Source organism: Hemitrygon akajei, chromosome 20, assembly GCF_048418815.1.
Source record: "Hemitrygon akajei chromosome 20, sHemAka1.3, whole genome shotgun sequence".
Taxonomy (NCBI): Eukaryota; Metazoa; Chordata; class Chondrichthyes; order Myliobatiformes; family Dasyatidae; genus Hemitrygon; species Hemitrygon akajei.
Window position 1 is genome coordinate 46,045,573 of NC_133143.1, and position 17,830 is coordinate 46,063,402.

The 17,830-nt window shown below is 41.8% G+C and overlaps 1 protein-coding gene across 5 annotated transcripts in view; it reads right to left on the reverse strand.

Annotated features, from left to right (window-relative positions):
- LOC140713763 (cadherin-12-like) overlaps positions 1-17,830 on the reverse strand; it is a 421,855-nt gene that overhangs the window by 23,674 nt on the left and 380,351 nt on the right. For all 5 annotated transcript variants that reach the window (XM_073024264.1, XM_073024265.1, XM_073024263.1 and 2 more), the window contains one exon: positions 1,605-1,722. In XM_073024264.1, coding sequence (XP_072880365.1) covers positions 1,605-1,722 — 118 coding nt within the window. The remainder of the gene's footprint in view (positions 1-1,604; positions 1,723-17,830) is intronic.

Consider the following 17,830-nt stretch of genomic DNA (forward strand, 5'->3'; position numbering starts at 1 on the left):
ACCTGCGTACCCAAAGACCTGCAGCACGGTAAGTTTGTTTTTGTACGACGGGGCGGACATCGGGCACCACGACAGTGGCCCTACTAGGGGCTGTTTAAGGTGATCAGGAACAGCAGGTCCACGTTCGTGCTGGACATTGGGGGGAAAGAGGAGGTTTTCACAGTGGACTGACTCAAACCGTGGGAAAGGACTGTGACTACAGCATTCCCGCCCGGGGAGGACAGAAACAGGAAGGCTTAAAAGCGAGGTCGCGAAGTTTGAATAAATCTTTTACGCAACTGCAACTCACCGTCTGCGTGTCGTTATTCCAGCGCTGTGTGTAGCACACCGCTACAGTACCACATAAAAGCCAGGACCAATGGGCTCTGGGGACAGTTTCTTCCACCAGCCCATCAAATTGATTAATTCAGGCAGATAGAATTATATTTCTATGCTATGCTGACTGTCCTATTGGGCATGCTGTTTATTACAAATTACTATAAATTGCACATTGCACATTTAGACAGGGACATAATATAAAGATTTTAAATCCTCATGTATGCGAAGGATGTAAGAAATAAAGTCAATACAATTCAAAACATACAGTGAAATGTCTCATGTGTCTCAAATGAAATCAAAAAGGATTTTGTCAGTGGCAGTCCCCAAACTTTCAGTGCCGACATAGCATACCGACATCTCACTAACCCTAACCCTAACCGTACATTTCTGTAATGTGTGAGGAAACTGGAGCACCTAAAGTCAGAGGAAGAAGGTAAACTCGTTACAGATAGCAGTGGGAATCAAACTCTATTCAGTGATTACTGGTGCTGCAAAGTGACTGCGCTGACCACTACGCTACCATGCTGTCCAGATAAATAAATAATCTACTCTCAGCAACACACACAAAATGCTGGTGGAATGCAGCAGGCCAGGCAGCATCTATAGGAAGAAGTACAGTCGACGTTTCGGGCCGAGACCCTTCGTCAGGGAAACATCAACTGCACTTCTTCCTATAGATGCTGCCTGGCCTGCTGCGTTCCACCAGCATTTTGTGTGTGTTGCTTGAATTTCTAGCATCTGCAGATTTCCTCATGTTTACGAATCTATTCTCAGTTTCCGGAAGCAACATTAAATAATATAATTTTAAGTGCATGACATATCTTGAGAAAATCGCATCAAAAACTGTATTATCGTATGGTAGGAGTAAATGAAAACAAAGACTTGCAAAAACAGTATTTCTGTTTTGATACTGCCATCATGGTATCTGTGTAGTCCAAAGCATTGTATGATTAACTAAGACCTTTGGAAGTGTAGCAACCATTGCATTGGAGAAATAATACATAAACAATATTTTCTGTAGCAGCAGTTTCTGCACAAAGAAAGTGAGGAAAGTTTTTCAAGTATCTATAGTTCCAAAATCTGCTTGTAAAGGAATCAAATTGTGGCGAGATGATTACACAAGTAAAGCCTGTCAGAATTCTGAAAGCATAGTTATTTGTATTGCTATGACTAGTCAAGTACATGACACAAAATGGCTTTAAATAATTAGGTTGAAGAGAATTCTGCAGGAAATTGCCTGTCACTTTTGAAGAAAGAGAGGAGATAGAATAGAAAGCATATCTTACTTCCATTGTCTTGAATGGTGAAGTTTGGATTTGTGTCGTCCTCGGGTGACAGCCTAAAGTGAAATTGTGGAGCGGTGGGTGGCAGGTCTTTGTCCTCAGCGCTGATTGTCATAATTACCTGAAAGAATCACAGCAAGATCATTGTTAATTTAGTATAAATTTCATCCCCAAGCAACAAACAGGAGCTGCATACACCTGTTTCTATGTAAACAAGTAACAGGCTCCTGACTGAATAGTCAACAAAGAATTGCCATGTTGTCAGGGTTCTGAAGGTTCATCTTTCTGATGTCTTCAAACAGGACTGCTTTAGCTCAAAGGAAAGCCATGATAAGGCGCAATAAAATGCTCATCATCTAGGGTAATTTAACAAAGCATTCTTCTCAGGCAGCCCATTGAGATTGAGGTTAACTTGATCCACTGCAGGTCAGTGCATTCTAAGGTGGCTGATAGGCCAACATGGGGCCCACCAACACTGACACAGATTATGGGACTTGACAGGGTGGGTGGGTAGTTTATGAGACACTGCACTTAACAGTATTTACTCAATTTTCTGCATACGCCTGACAAATGTGTTCAAAGTTATCAATGTCATCTCAAATGTCCTTCTGAGCCTTAAACAATTTTGTGTTTAAGATCAAGGTTAAGTTCTTTTACCCCCTTTCCTTCTTTATATCTGCTCAGCTATGACAGTAGGGAAGCCAGGCAGGATAGTGAAACACTCCTCTAATGGGATGCAGGAAGGTAGGGAGACTTGTAGTGTCCCTGATGACTACAACTGTGAGAAGTGGATCCAGCTACAGCTTTTAACACTCTGCATAAAGGAGTTGAAGCTGGAACTGGATGAAGTCCAGATCACTCAAGAGGCTGAAGGGGAGATAGATATATAGAAAGGTAGTTACACCCAAGGTGCAGGGCCCAGGAAATTGGGTGACAGTCAGGAAGGAAAGAGGTTAAGGAGCCAGTGCAGAGTACCCCTGGGGCTAACCCCTCAACAACAGGTATATCACTTTGGATACTGATTGGGGGTGGGAAATAAGGGCAGAGGTTTGACCTAACAGAGGAAAATCACAGTGAATAATATTAAAGAATATACCGGAAGTTTCTTCAAATACAGCAAGTGTAAAAGAGAGGCAAGATTGGATATCAGACCACTGGAAAATGATGTGGGAGAGGTATTAATGAGGGACAACAAAATGTCGGATGACTGAATATTTATTTTGCATCAGTCTTCACTTTGGAAGGCACTAGCAGAATGGTGGAAGTTCCAAGTGTTGTGGGTCATGAAGTGTGTGAAGTTACAATTACAAGAGAGAAGTTTCTTGGAAAACTGAAATGCTTGAAGGAAGATAAGTCACCTGGACCAGATGGTGTACAGCCCAGCGTTCTGAAAGTGGTGGCAGAAGAGATTGTGGAGGCATTAGTAATGATCTTTCAAGAATCACTAGATTCTGCAATGGTTCCAGAAGACAGGTTGGCTACCATAACTTGTGGTGTTCCACAGTGGTCTGTGTTGGGACCAATTCTTTTACCTTATAAGTCAATGATTTGAATGATAAAATTGATGGCTTTGTTGCAAAGTGTCAGGTCTCTGGCACTGAGTCCAACTCTATGATTCAAAAGAGAAGAGGGAAGAAAAAGCATATTGTGGTGAAAGGAGATTTGTTAGTTAGAGGAATGGACAGGAGTTTCTGTGGGCAAGATTGAGATTTCCAGATGATATGTTGCCTCATGGGTGCTAGGGCCCCAGATATCTTGGCTTGAGTCCTCTGCATTCTTAAGTGAGAGGGTGAACAACCAGAGGTCGTGGTCTATGTAAGTACCAATGGTGTGGGTTGAACAAGTGACAGAGAGTTCAGGGAGTTAGGTGCTAAGTTAAAGGGCAAGACCTCCAGGGTTGTAATCTCAGGATTGCTACCCCTGTCACATGCTAGTGAACCAGGGACAGGAAGATTAGATGTTCCTAAGGTGTTGGTGTAGGAGGGAGGGCATAAGATTCGTGGATCATTGGGCTTTCTTCTGGAGAAAGTGGGACCTGTACAGAAGGGACAATTTGCACCTGAACTGGACGGGGAGTAATATATTAGTAGGAAGGTTTGTTAATGCTGCACCACAGGGTTTAAACTAGAGTTGCAGGGCGATGGGAATCAGAGTGCCAGAACAGCTAGTAGAGAGGTTGTGGAGGAAGATGTTGGGAAGCCACAGACCAGATTAAGAATCAAAAGGTTGAGCATGTTGCAACTAGTGTCCTGAGCTGCCTATATTTCAATGCAAAAAGTATCGTAGGAAAGGCAGGTGATAGTGCTGAAGATAAAGTAGGTGGTTTACAAGTAGAGGCAATGTGTAGTGAGGAAAGGCTGTTGATAGGGCAATGTTGCAGTCAACATGATGAGTTACAATGTAAAAAGCAGACAAAATCAAAAAGGGCGAACACAGGACTGGAGGTGTTATATTTGAATGGGCATAGTATGCAGAATAAGGTAGCTGAACTTATAGCACAGTTCCAGACTGGAAGATATTATGTTGTAGGCATCACTGAATCATGCCTGAAAGATGATTATAGCAGGGAGCTTAATGTCCAAGGATACACATTGTATCAGAAGCGCAGGCAGGAAGGCAGAGGGGTGAAATTCCTCTGTTGGTAAAAAATGAAATCAAATCATTAGAAAGAGGTGACATAGGATTGGAAGGTGTTTTGAATCATTGTGGATAGATCTAAGGAACTGCGAGGGAAAAGACCCTGATGGTAGTTGAATACAGACCTCCTCCTCCAAACTATAGTACAGATGTGGCCTACAAATTACGATGGGAGATAGAAAATGCATGCCAACAGGGCAGAGTTACAACAGTAATAAGGAATTTCAATATGCAGATAGCTTGGAAAAATCAGGTTGGTGCGAGATTCCAAGAGGGGGATTTTCTAGAAAGCCTACAAGATGGCTTTTTAGAGCAACTCCTGGTTGAACCCACTACGGGCTCAGCTATTCTGGATTGGGTGTTGTACAATGAACTGGAATTGATAGAGAGCTTAAGGCAAAAGAAGTCTCAGGAACAAGTGATCATAATATGAGTGAATTCACCCTGAAATCTGACTAGGAGTAGCTAAAGTCAGATTTAGCAATATTACAGTGGAGTAAAGGGAATTGCAGAGGCAGGAGAGAGGAGTTGGCCAGAATTGATTGGAACAGAACACAGGCAAAGTTGATGGCAGAGCAACTCAGAAGGCACATGATATATACATCTCATCGGGAGCTTTTAAAAACCAACAGAAGGCATCTAAAAAGTGATTAGGAACGTAAAGATCGAAAACAAAAGTAAGCTTGAGAATAATATTAAAGAATATACCGGAAGTTTCTTCAAATACAGGAAGTGTAAAAGAGAGGCAAGATTGGATATCAAACCACTGGAAAAGGATGTGGGAGAGGTATTAATGAGGGACAACGAAATGTCGGATGACTGAATATTTATTTTGCATCAGTCTTCACTTTGGAAGGCGCTAGCAGAATGGTGGAAATTCCAAGTGTTGTGGGTCATGAAGTGTGTGAAGTTACAATTACAAGAGAGAAGTTTCTTGGAAAACTGAAATGCTTGAAGGAAGATAAGTCACCTGGACCAGATGGTGTACAGCCCAGCATTCTGAAAGTGGTGGCGGAAGAGATTGTGGAGGCATTAGTAATGATCTTTCAAGAATCACTAGATTCTGCAATGGTTCCAGAAGACTGGTTGGCTACCATAACTTGTGGTGTTCCACAGTGGACTGTGTTGGGACCGATTCTTTTTACCTTATAAGTCAATGATTTGAATGATAAAATTGATGGCTTTGTTGCAAAGTTTGCAAACAAAATGAAGGTAGGTGGAGGGACAGGTAGTTTTGAGGAAATAGAGAGGCTACAAAAGGACTTAGACAGATTAGGAGAATAGGCAAGAAGTGGCAGATGGAATACAGTGTTGGTAAGTGACTGGACACGCACAGTGGTAGAAGAAATGAAAGGGTTGACTATTTTCTAAGTGGAGAGAAAATACAAAAAAATGAGATGCAAACGGATTTGGGAGCCCTTGTGCAGTATTCCCTAACCTAAAGGTTAATTTGCAGGTTGAGTCTGTGGTGAGAAAGGCAAATGTAGTGTTAGCATTCATTTCAAGAGGGCTGGAATTTAAAAAGAAGGATGTAATGTTGACACTTTATAAAGTACTGGCGAGACCTGCCTTGGAGAATTGTGAGCAGTTTTTGGTCCATTATGTTGGAATGGATGTGCTGAAACTGGAGAGGTTTCAAACGAGATTCAAGAAAATTATTCCAGGATTTAATGGTGTGTCATATGAAGAACGTCTGATGGCTCTGGGCCTGTAGTCACTAGAATTCAGAAGAATGAGGAGATGACATAATTGAAACCTATTGAAAGGTGAAAGGCCTTGATAGAGTAGATATGGAAGGGTTGTTTCCTATGCTGGATGTGTCTAAGAACCGAGGACACAGCCTCAGAAGAGAGGGGATTCCTTTAAGAGAGGAGATGAGGAGGAATTTCTTTCGCCAGAGTGTGGTGAATCTGTGGAACTCTTTGCCACAGGCAGTTTTGGAGGCCATGTCTTTATGTATATGTAAGGCAGAGGTTGATAGATTCTTGACTGGTCAGGGCATGAAGACATACAGGGAAAAGGCTGGAGATTGGGACTAAGAGGAAAATTGGATCAGGCATGATGAAATGGCTGACAGACTCGATGGACGAAATGGCCTAATTCTGTTCCTATATCTTGTGGTCTCATGGTCTTATGTAACCAGGGAATTGGGAGGGACGTGAAGCATTAACAGGTGACAAGCAGGTTTAGTGCATGTTGAAATAAACCTTATCCCATTAGAGTGACTTGCTAACTGTACCTCTGGTTTTGATGTTACTGAAGGGCATTTAGTCTGTGAGCACTTGTCACCAATACTTATTTTTGTTTTACCAGTACTGCCAGATAAGAATAATTGTCCTTCAGTTTAATGTACAAATATAATTGAACATGGTGGTGTATCCTCATCAAAATACAGATCAAAGGGAATGAAAGGAAAGATTCTCAGCAATCTGACAATAAAGGAACTTGTTTTTTGTTTTTCTCTGATGCATAATGGAAAGCTTTCCACATTGCTGGATGAATGCAATTCCAATTATACTCTGAAGTTCAGCATCTTCCAGCATAGAGCAGCCTGGTTAATTGGCAATCTATCCATTACTCTAAGTGTTCATTCCCTTCACCTGTGTTCACCTTCTGCAAGGTTAACTGTAGTAACCTAAATCTTCCTCCTCAAAGTTTCTTCAAAAGCACCAAAACCAGTACCTCAGCCTCTTAGAAGAATTATGGAAATTCAGTTTCCACTTTCTAAACCTATATTCCCCAACACAATGCATATTATTTTGATATGGAAGTATCTCACTGAATCAAATGCTGGAGTTCTGCACACATAGTATTACTAAATTTCATTCATTTGGAGGTCTATAGTGGTTCACAAAGATAACTCACCACCACCTTCTCAAGAGTGATTCCGAAAAGACATAAACTTGCCTATGCTAGTAAAGTACCCACTTCCACTCACTTAACCTTGCTGAACCACAAAAACAGCCATTGTTAACTCACTTGACATACTGTATTTCTCTCCAGTTACTAAAAGAAGCAAACAGGACATTGTTTAAATCATGAAGATACACTTTCTTTTATTTTCTGCATCTTCATAATTACCACCATTCTCGTTGAGAATGTGCATTGTCAACTGGTAATGTGCATTACCAGTGCATTGTCAGGTAAGATGGCAAAGTACTCCATCTCTACAAATATTTTGCGTTCCATTTTATTGAGCAGTAGGCATTAAATCTATTTTCTCTTTCCACTGTGGGAAAAGACTATCTATCTAATCTATCTGCCTCTCATAACTTCATAAATTTCTATCAGGTTACCCCCTCGGCCTCTGAGGCTCCAGAGAAAACAGTCCAAGTGTATCCAACCTATCGTTATACCTAATAGACTGAATCCGACCAAATCCTGGTAAACTTTTTCTTCACCCTCTCAAAAGACTATCTTATCATTATGGATAGCTCTGTCATAATGGCCTGTAGAGGAAAAGTACCCCGGATTACCATCGTTGACTGCAAAACGTGTACAGTGGAATACACATGCAGATTTAGGAGGGTGATGGAATAGTTTGGATTATTACTCGTTACCCCCGGAGGAAGATCCCTGTGTTCGAATGATCTCTCTCTCACTCCGTTGATGCTGTCTGAGGATGATGCCCAGAGTCTGGGGTCTTGGGCAAGGTTTAATCAGTATAGTTTGTGGATTGGACTCTTTAATTCATATTATAATGTTTCTGGTCTCTGGTCACTCCTTTTCTTATTGCTATTTTGTGTGATTTTGATCAGGGCAGCTTGCAGATAACGAATGACACAGAGCTAGATTGAACTAAACTTGTGCATGAATCACAAAAGGTTGGTTTACAGGTGCAGCAGGCTATCAAGAAGGCAAATGGGATGTTGACCTTCAGGGATTGAATTTAAGAGCAGGGAGTTTATGCTGCAACTGTACAGGGTACTGGTGAGGCCGCACCTGGAGTACTGCGTGCAGTTTTGGACTCCTTACTTGAGGAAGAATATACTGGATTTGGAGGGTGTGCAGAGGAGGTTCACCAGGTTAATTCCAGAGATGAGGGGGTTAGACTATGAGAAGAGATTGAGTCGCCTGGGACTGTACTCACTGGAATTCCGAAGAATGAAAGGAGATCTTATAGAAATATATAAAATTATGAAAGTGACAGATAAGATAGAGGCAGGATAGTTGTTTCCACTGATAGGTGAGACTAGGAGTAGGGGCGATAACCTTAAGATTTGGTGGAGTAGATTTAGGGTGGAGATGAGGAAGAACTGTTTTTCCCAGAGAGTGGTAAATCTGTGGAATTCTCTGCCCAATGAAGCAGTGGAGGCTACCTCAGTAAATATAATTATGACAAGTTTAGATAGATTTTTGCGGAGTAGGGGAATTAAGGGTTATGGGGAAAAGGCAGGTAGGTAGGGATAAGTCAGCCATGATCATATTGAATGCCGGAGAAGGTGCAATGAGCAAGATGGTCTACTCCTGCTCCTATTTCTTATATACTTAAGAATTTGGGTGAACCAAGTATGCCTGGACTCTTTCGATGACTTTTGTGGATTAGTGTGTTTCGATTGTTTTTTATTGCTGTTGGTGTGATTTTTTTTGGTGTGTGGGGGGGAAGGTTGATGTTTTTCTTTGAATGGGATCCATGTTTTTTTTTGCTTTGTGGATGTCTGTGGGAAGATGACTCTCAGAGTTGTATACTGCAGATATTGATATCAAATGTACCTTGAATCTTTGAACTGCAGGGAACAGTACTGTGGGTAACCATCACTGGAGAGGGATGTTATTCTGCATTACCATCAAAGGAGAGAAACATCACTCTGCATTACCCGAACTGGAGAGGAATGTTACTTTGGATTACCATCTGCCATTATTGATTGAAGATGGATGTTAAAACAGGAAATGCTGGTAATTCTCAGCTTGTAAGGCTGCATGTGTAGAAGAGAAACAGAATTAACAATTCAGGTCTTTCAACTTGAAAAGTTAACTCTATTTTTTCTTTCCTCAGATGCAACCTAATCTGCTGAGTGATTCCAGCATTTACTTTGTTTAAGTTTCAGGTTGCCAGCATCTGTAGATGTTTTGGTTTTCATTGCCATCATCAAATGTTGGGGCATCAATCATTTGCATTGCAGGTAACTCTCAAATTACAGTTTGTTTTTATGGAAGTATTGAATAACTGTACTGAAAGTGTTAAACAACATTTAAAGTATGCCGGAAGAACTCAGCAGGTCACAGAGAGGAATCAACAGTCAACATTTTGGGTTGAGACCCTTCATCAGGGGAAGAACTCTGAAAAGGTACATTTGGGGAGGGGCAGGAGTAGAAGCTGGGAGGTGATTGGTAAGGCCAGATGTGGGGGAAGGTGAGTGGGTGGGGGAGTGGAATGAAGTGAGAAGCTGGGAGGTGATAGGTAGAAAAAGTTAAGGGCTGAAGAAGAACAGTAGGAGAGGAAAGTAGACTGGGGGAAAAAGGGAAGGAGGAGGGGCACTTGAAGGAGATGACAGGTAGTTGAGGAGAAGAGAGAGGCCATAGGGGAGCCTGTATAGGGAATGGAATAAGAGACAAAGGGGAAGGAGAAATATCACTGAAAGCTAGAAAAATTAATGCTCATGCTGTTGGCAAAATATGGGAGTGGGTGTCAATGGGACAGTGGGGAGAATAAGTGGAATTAGTGTGGGATTACCGGTGTTTGATAGTCAATGCTGACTCATTGGACAAAAGGGCCTCTTTCTGCAGTGCCTGCAGTCATACCATAGACAGTTGTAATAGCCCTCTAAACTTGTGCATACTAAATCTGTGGAATTGGTTTTCCAGATGTGACTCACAATGCCTTTAAAAGGAATAATGGACGGTTTGCCATATTGCCACCCAGGAATGTATGAGAATGGGATGATAACAATCACATGACAGGCAGATGTAATGAATATCTGAGCAGGCAGACATATATTCAGCTTTTTTGCTGACATGTAGGAGGTAAACAGTGGTTTCCGAGTCACTGAACCTTATGATGCTTATAAGCATAATGGTGAAGAAATGGCAGAAATGTAGCTGTATATTTTATAAAATGCTGTGTTGTACACCATGTTTCACTTGAAGTGCTCCAGGTATCCGCCAATGTAGCTATCAAGGCTTGCACTTGTCAGTTGCCTGGCAACAAACTACTTCCTATTCTCCAGTCTCAACACAAGCGTGAGTGAAAACAAATGTCCATTTTTCTTGCATTTCTGTTAATCTCCCACTATGAGTTATTGCAGGAGATCGGGAATCTCTAGCAAAATTTCCAGGTTCAGTTTACAAAGTGCAAACTATAAGAAAGAAACCTATCTGACGATTGAATATTTAACGATTACAGTCCTTCAGTAATATCCTGTATACATTATTAAACATGATATATACTTACATCTTCATTTTTATCAATTTATTGACAAATTACTTTCTGCAAAACACTCAATTGCCAAGTATGATAATGTCCAAATGATCTTTAAAAGAAAGGATAACATCAAATTCAAGGGATTGAACACATGTCGGGATGTTTCCTTTTCTGTGAAATCTTGCTTTGTTGAGAGTAAAAGAATCATAACAGCCCACCAAATACAAGCGTGCCTCTAGCAGGGGTTCCAACCCTTTTATGCCGTAGACCTCTACTATTAACCGAGGAGTCCATGGACCACAGGTTGAAAACCCCTCATCCATAGTAATCCCATTTACCACCTTAACATGCTTCGGCAATCCAAGTGCTAACAGGATGCTTCTTAACTCTAGTGAGAGTATCTGCCCCCACTGCCCTCGTAGGCCTTGTGTTCCATATTACAAGCACCCTCTAGGTGAAAAAAATTAATCTTCTTCAGAACCCTTTTAAACTTCTTGCTGCTCACCTTAACTCTCTTGTCTTTAAACACCACTGCCATTTGAAATAGCTTCTTACTAACAGCCTTATCTGCACCTTCTATAACTTTGTGTCAGGATCCACCAAAGCCTTGTTTCTCCAAAGAAAATAAACTCAATCTATCTTGTTTAATGACTGAAGTATTTCATCTCATAAAATATCATGGTGAATATCTTTACCCTTTTTCAGGCCATTATCTCCCATAGTCAGGCAATATGATAAGCACACAATATTCAGATCACAACCTAAACAACATTTTATAAAGTTGTACTAACACCTCCCCATTCTTCTGCCCTACATCTCAATTAATGAAGTTAAGTAACTTCATGCCTTCTTCACCACCTATCTACTTGTACTGCCACCAACTGTGATCTTTGAACTTGCACTCCAAAGTTCTTTAGCTCCTTAATACTTCCTGAGCCCTATCACTGATAACGTGCACCCTAGCCTTATTAGACAACCCCACACCAGCATCTCACACTTATCAGACTTAAATTCCATTTGCCATTGCCCTGTTCAGCTTTCCAGCCGATTGAAATATCGATCTGCAGCCTTGGAAGATACTCATCATTATTGGTTCTGGTACTATTTATTTCTCATCTTTAGTATTTCAGTCTTCGGGAGTTCAACATCCCTCTGCCAAAAATAATCTTTTTTTTAACTGTTTTTCAAGGAATCTTGCAAGCCCAGAAGACAATTGAAAATTCATTGCTGCTGACATCACTAAACATTGCAGGAGCAATATCACTTGCTACTGGAACATTTATCATGAGGAAATAAGGGGATATAATTCCCCATGGCAATTTCACTCACTATGGGTTGGACTAGAGAGCTGTGATCTTTGATAATGTCAGCATATATGGAGCAAGAAGATTTTTTTTTCTTTCGTCAGCATCTCACTACTCAAGAAAGGAATAATATTACTGGTGCTTCAAGTGACTATTTCTCTTTTTGGTAGAAGTGCAGTTTTATTTTTCTCTGTAAGGATTCAACAGTGCATGATATTTAGTCTTGGAAGGAAGCATCTTAAATCAACTCTTTGTTGGTGAAACTTACTTTGGTGCATATTGAGGTACATTGAAGCATTAAATTCTTCAAGACCTCAACTACAAGACCCGAGGAGAAACTGGAGCATGCGTTAGTGAGCACTGGAACGATCAGGCTTTCCTTAATCAGGGTGAAAAATAATGGCTAAATCTGAAAGAACTATAAATAAAATTAAAATACACAGTATCTTTTCTGCATCAAAATTACTCCCAGTGTGTTAGAATAGATTGCATTTAATGCGTATAATGAAATAATAACTTATAATGGCTGCACACTTTTATAACACAGATGATAATCCTCACTCTGACTTCACAATTGTTACAAATAACCTGAAAAGAATTATGTAAGGGCTGACAATTGGAAGCACACATTTTTATCAGCCTGGATCGCCATCTAGTGTTAGGGGTTACAATCTGTCCTGAAGTCCCTTTTCCAGATACTAACAATAGATCTGATTTGCAACCTGGGTCTTTCTAATCTCGGTACATTTTGAGATGCGTTATTTTTTTTCCCTATGTACGAATAATTAGATACATACACAAAGGTAGAGCAGACAAGCTGCATTGCTTTCACTCGTTATCCAGAAGCTTTCATGAATTACAGTGATGCCCATGTCACAAAAAATAACACAACTGTTAGATATTTGAACCTAGTATTCATATCATAAAAGTTAAGGGGAGATGTATAAAAATGATGTGATCTTATTAAGTGGTTTTCAAAGTTTGCAGAGAGATTTAGGCCAGTTAGAAGAGTGGGCTTAATGATGGCAGATGGAGTTTAATGCTGATAAGTGTCAGGTGCTACATTTTGTTAGGAATAATCCAAATAGGACATACATGGTAAATGGTAGGGCATTGAAGAATGCAGTAGAACAGAGTAATCTAGGAATAATGGTGCATAGTTCCCTGAAGGTGGAATCTCATGTGGATAGGGTGGTGAAGAAATCTTTTGGTACGTTGGCCTTTATAAATCAGAGCATTGAGTATAGGAGTTGGGATGTAATGTTAAAATTGTACAAGGCATTGGTAAGGCTGAATTTGGAGTATTGTGTACACCGAATTGTGGTCACCGAATTATAGGAAAGATGTCAATAAAATAGAGAGAGTACAGAGAAGATTTACTAGAATGTTACCTGGGTTTCAGCACCTAAGTTACAGGGAAAGATTGAACAAGTTAGGTCTTTATTCTTTGGAGCGTAGAAGGTTGAGGGGAGACTTGATAGAGGTATTTAAAATTATGAGGGTGATAGATAGAGTTGACGTGAATAGGCATTTTCCATTGAGAGTAGGGGAGATTCAAACAAGAGGACATGAGTTGAGAGTTAGGGGGCAAAAGTTTCGGGGTAACACGAGGGGGAATTTCTTTACTCAGAGAGTGGTAGCTGTGTGGAACAAGCTTCCAGTAGAAGTGGTAGTGGCAGGTTCAGTATTGTCATTTAAAGTAAAATTGGATAGGTATATGGACAGGAAAGGAATGGAAGGTTATGGGCTGAGTGCAGGTTAGTGGGACTAGGTGAGAGTAAGTGTTCGGCACGGACCAGAAGGGCTGAGATGGCCTGTTTCCGTGCTGTAATTGTCATATGGTTATATCCGCCTCCACCACCACCACCAGCAGCCCATTCCACGCACTCACTACTCTCTACGTAAAAATCTTACCCCTGACATCTCCTCTGTACCTTCTCTCCAGCACCTTAAACCTGTGACCTGTTGTGGCAACCATTTCAGCCCTGGGAAAAAGCCTCTGACTATCCACATTTGTCAATGCCTCTCATCATCTTGTACACCTCTATCAGGTCACCTCTCATCCTCTGTTGCTCCAAAGAGAAAAGGCTGAGTTCACTCAACCTATTCTCATAAGGCATGCTCCCCAATCCAGGAAACATCCTTGTAAATCTCCTCTGCACCCTTTCTATGGCTTCCACATCCTTCCTGTAGTGAGGCAATCAGAACTGAGCACAGTACTCCAAGTGGGGTCTGATCAGGGTCCTATATAGCTGCAACATTACCTCTCAGCTCCTAAATTCAATTCCATGACTGATGAAGGCAATGCACCGTATGCCTTCTTAACCACAGAGTCAACCTGTGCAGCTGCTTTGAGCGTCCTATGGACTTGGACCCCAAGATCCCTCTGATCCTCCACACTGCCAAGAGTCTTACCATTAATACTATATTCTGCCATCGTATTTGACCTAGCAAAATGAACCACTTCACATTTATCTGAATTGAACAGCAGAATTTGAATTAAAACTTCAGGGAATATTGTATAGTATTATGACGACCACATGAAATGGGGAGGAGGGATGCAAAAAGTGTACAGTTGTTATTTACTGGGACGGTTAAAGAAGAATTTTGGAATTGCTCATTACATAATTTTAACAAACTGATTTCATCTGTGGTACGGATGGTTGGCTAGAAAAAGTGTTGGAATAGTCTTCAGAGAAGAATGAGCACATGCACTATCCACTCACAGAAGATTTCCTCTCCCTTCAGTAAGAGTTTGCCCACCCATCCCATCCTCTTTACTGCCATTATGCCCAACAATATTCATTTGGGACTGGGAGGTTGAAGGTGAGGTCAGAATTGCTTGTGGAATTTTGCTTATAGTGATCTTTCTTCCCAACTGTTCAACACTTTCTTTCCCTCAAACTCACTCTTTTGCCACTAATTCTGTCTTTTGGATCAGAGACAATGGACAGAGGAGTCAGCAGCTCCTGCAGACTGGAATTAGCATTTGGGCAATGAGATTAGCAAGGAAAATGTGACTGCTAATAATGCTCTTCCCATTCCCTCTGTCAATTGCTCACATTGTACACACCCCAACCCAACCTTCCTCCCTCCCTGTTTCATAAATGGATATGGCCTGTTGTAGTGCCACATGTGACTACAGACGTTAGAATCTGAAGCAAAATGAGAATCTACTGACAGAACTCAAGCAGCATTTGTGGGAAACCCATTGCCTCCATAGATGCTGCTTGGCCCGCTGTGTTCTTCCATTGATTAGTTTTGGCCTTATGTGGTGCTGCTTATTAGCACATTATCCTAAAATTTCCTTGGAGCTGTACACATAGACGAAGTATGAAAAAAATTCCATTTACACTGTTTTCTGCCATGCTCTTATTGAACAGATCTGTACTCAAAGGTTAAGAAGCAGAAACACCCAGGTAATTCTCAGCTACGTCTTATTATTGCCTGTACTCCTTAGCAAACTGTGGTAACTTCTACTTTACAAAAAGACCACTCGACAACTTGATGGCCAAAAGAGCATCTTTATCTGGGATGGCAAATGATACTTACAATACAGAGGCTTCCAGGTACCTCGTGAGGCATGGGTGGAGGAACTATATATAATGCATACTGGGAGTAAAAAGAGCGGAAGTAAAGACCCCGCCAACCCCGGATCCCACCTCCTGCTACCAACAGCTTCCCGATTAGTATTAGCTTACTTTTAATAATACTCACATTACAACACTTCTCCCCCTTTAAAAGCCAACATTCCCCAAATATAGAAGAACTGAGAAATAAAAAACAATGGTATCATTAGCAACAGGTTGCCAATACAAAAACACCTAAAAAAAAACATTGTAAATTCAACATTCAATCTAACAACAAAAAAAAACCTATCTAATCAAAGATTCAGTTTGTCAGGAGGTTTATGAAGACACTGTGATCTACGCACTACCCCTGGTGACCTAGCAGACACCGCTGGTGAGGATGTTTTGGGTGGATCTAGCGTTGGGGACACCAGAGGGGTCTGTGTGTCCGCGTGAGAATGTCCATCCTCTTCAGGGGACTCTGCCCCCTCTGCCAGTGTGTCTCCCTCTAGCAAAGTCACTGGTGGACATGCTTTCCTGGTATGCATTAAGTGGTCATTGCTCCTTAACTGCTTTTTTGATTACTGAGCTTCATTGAAATCGGTGACAAGCTATTCTCAGCATTATTGGGATAAATGGCATCTGCAGGTTTGCCACCTAGCTTGGAACGCACTGAAGAAGGAACTTTGGTTTTTGAATCATTGTCATGACCATGGCTCAGAATAGACCCAATTGCAAATTTTTTATAGAGTTCCTTGTTATAACTTGGAACTATCTGGAGTTCAACAGCAGGAAATCACAATGCGTTTCAGAAAACCTCTTGTGCTTGAACAAAGGTCTTGTCTGTTAAATCACAGTAATTGATTTTGATGATACGTTCATTCTCCTGGAGCAGGTTCTCTTTTCTTGAACGGCTGTTCTCTTCAATACCATGAATACTCAGGCCAAGAAATCTTCCACTCAGCGTAGAGTTAAAAGGCACCACATGGATTCCCAGGGGGCCACCGCCTCCAGAAAATTATACTTTCTTTGTCAAATCACTTAGAGTGCTTTCTGAATGCTTGTCTGGTGGTCCTGGAGGCTTAGTTCCTACATTGTCCGCAGGTGCCCCGTTTGCTACTGTTACGATTGGCTTCACATGCAGGTTCCTGTTAGCGGGATCATCAGGCTGAGATGCACCTTGCTGTAACTGGGCAGGTGGTACAAGTGCTGAGTCATTGCTTCACTGTACTGGAAGTGGCGTGGGGGTAACTTCAATTGCTCCTGTAATAGGCTGAAGAGCCGCAAGCTGCACTGTGAGCACACTCTCAAATGTGTCCGGACTATGTCTGTCACTCACATTGCCATCGTTGACTTCATCTGCACGCTGCACCTCATGCTCTTCCGTCATGTGTGCATATTTAAATTCATGCCAGTTGAGCCGGATTTTGCGAAGCCATTCGCAGCCCAGAAGACTGGGCCCACTGCCCTTAGCTATCACCAGCCTGGCTTCAGCCTTCTGGCCCCCGGCCAAAATATATAACACCCCTAAATGAGGTATGGGCTGCCCCATATAGGTCCTGAGTTGGAGCTTAGATGGTCTGATGGGAGGCAAGTTGGATCCCCATGTCCTCCTGTAGGTCTCTTCACTAATGACTGATGCAGTAGCCCCTGAATCAATCACAAACTTAATGTCCTCTCCCTTGACAGTGACTGTGGCATAATATGGTTCAGGTGGTCCCTCATCCGGTTCCACCCCAAACATGTTGTAGGTACACGCTGCCTCTTTGTCTGCTTCTCCTAGGTGGTGTGTGGCTGCCTGAGCCTGTTGAGCTTTCCCCTGCCCAGGCTTAACCTTACCCTTTATGCTCCTGCACTTTTTAATTAAATGTCCTTTTTTGCTACAAGCATGGCAGACAGTATCTTTGAATGTACAAACATTTGCATAGTGTGTTCCTCCACACCGAAAACATTCCACCCGCTTTTCCTGTCTACCAGTCTCCCTCCTGACTTGGAGCACTGCCGTCGACTGCGACCCCCCATATCCTTTCTATATACCCTTGACATTATTAGCAGCCAACTCCATGCCTTGAGCAATCTCTAGGGCTTTCTTGAAAGTCAACAGTGGGGTTACAAGCGGCGTTATACGGCATCATTAATAATTCCGCATACTAATCTATCACAGAGCATGTCATCTAACATGGCTCTAAAATCGCAATACTCCAACAGCTGCCGAAGCTCGGCCACAAAATCGCCCACAGACTGACCTCGCTTCCGGACATGGCTGTGAAACTTAAACCGTTGAACTATCTCCGAAGGTTTGGGAATGTGGTGGTTTCCCACGAGCTTGACCAGTTCATCGTATGGAATTTCTCCCGG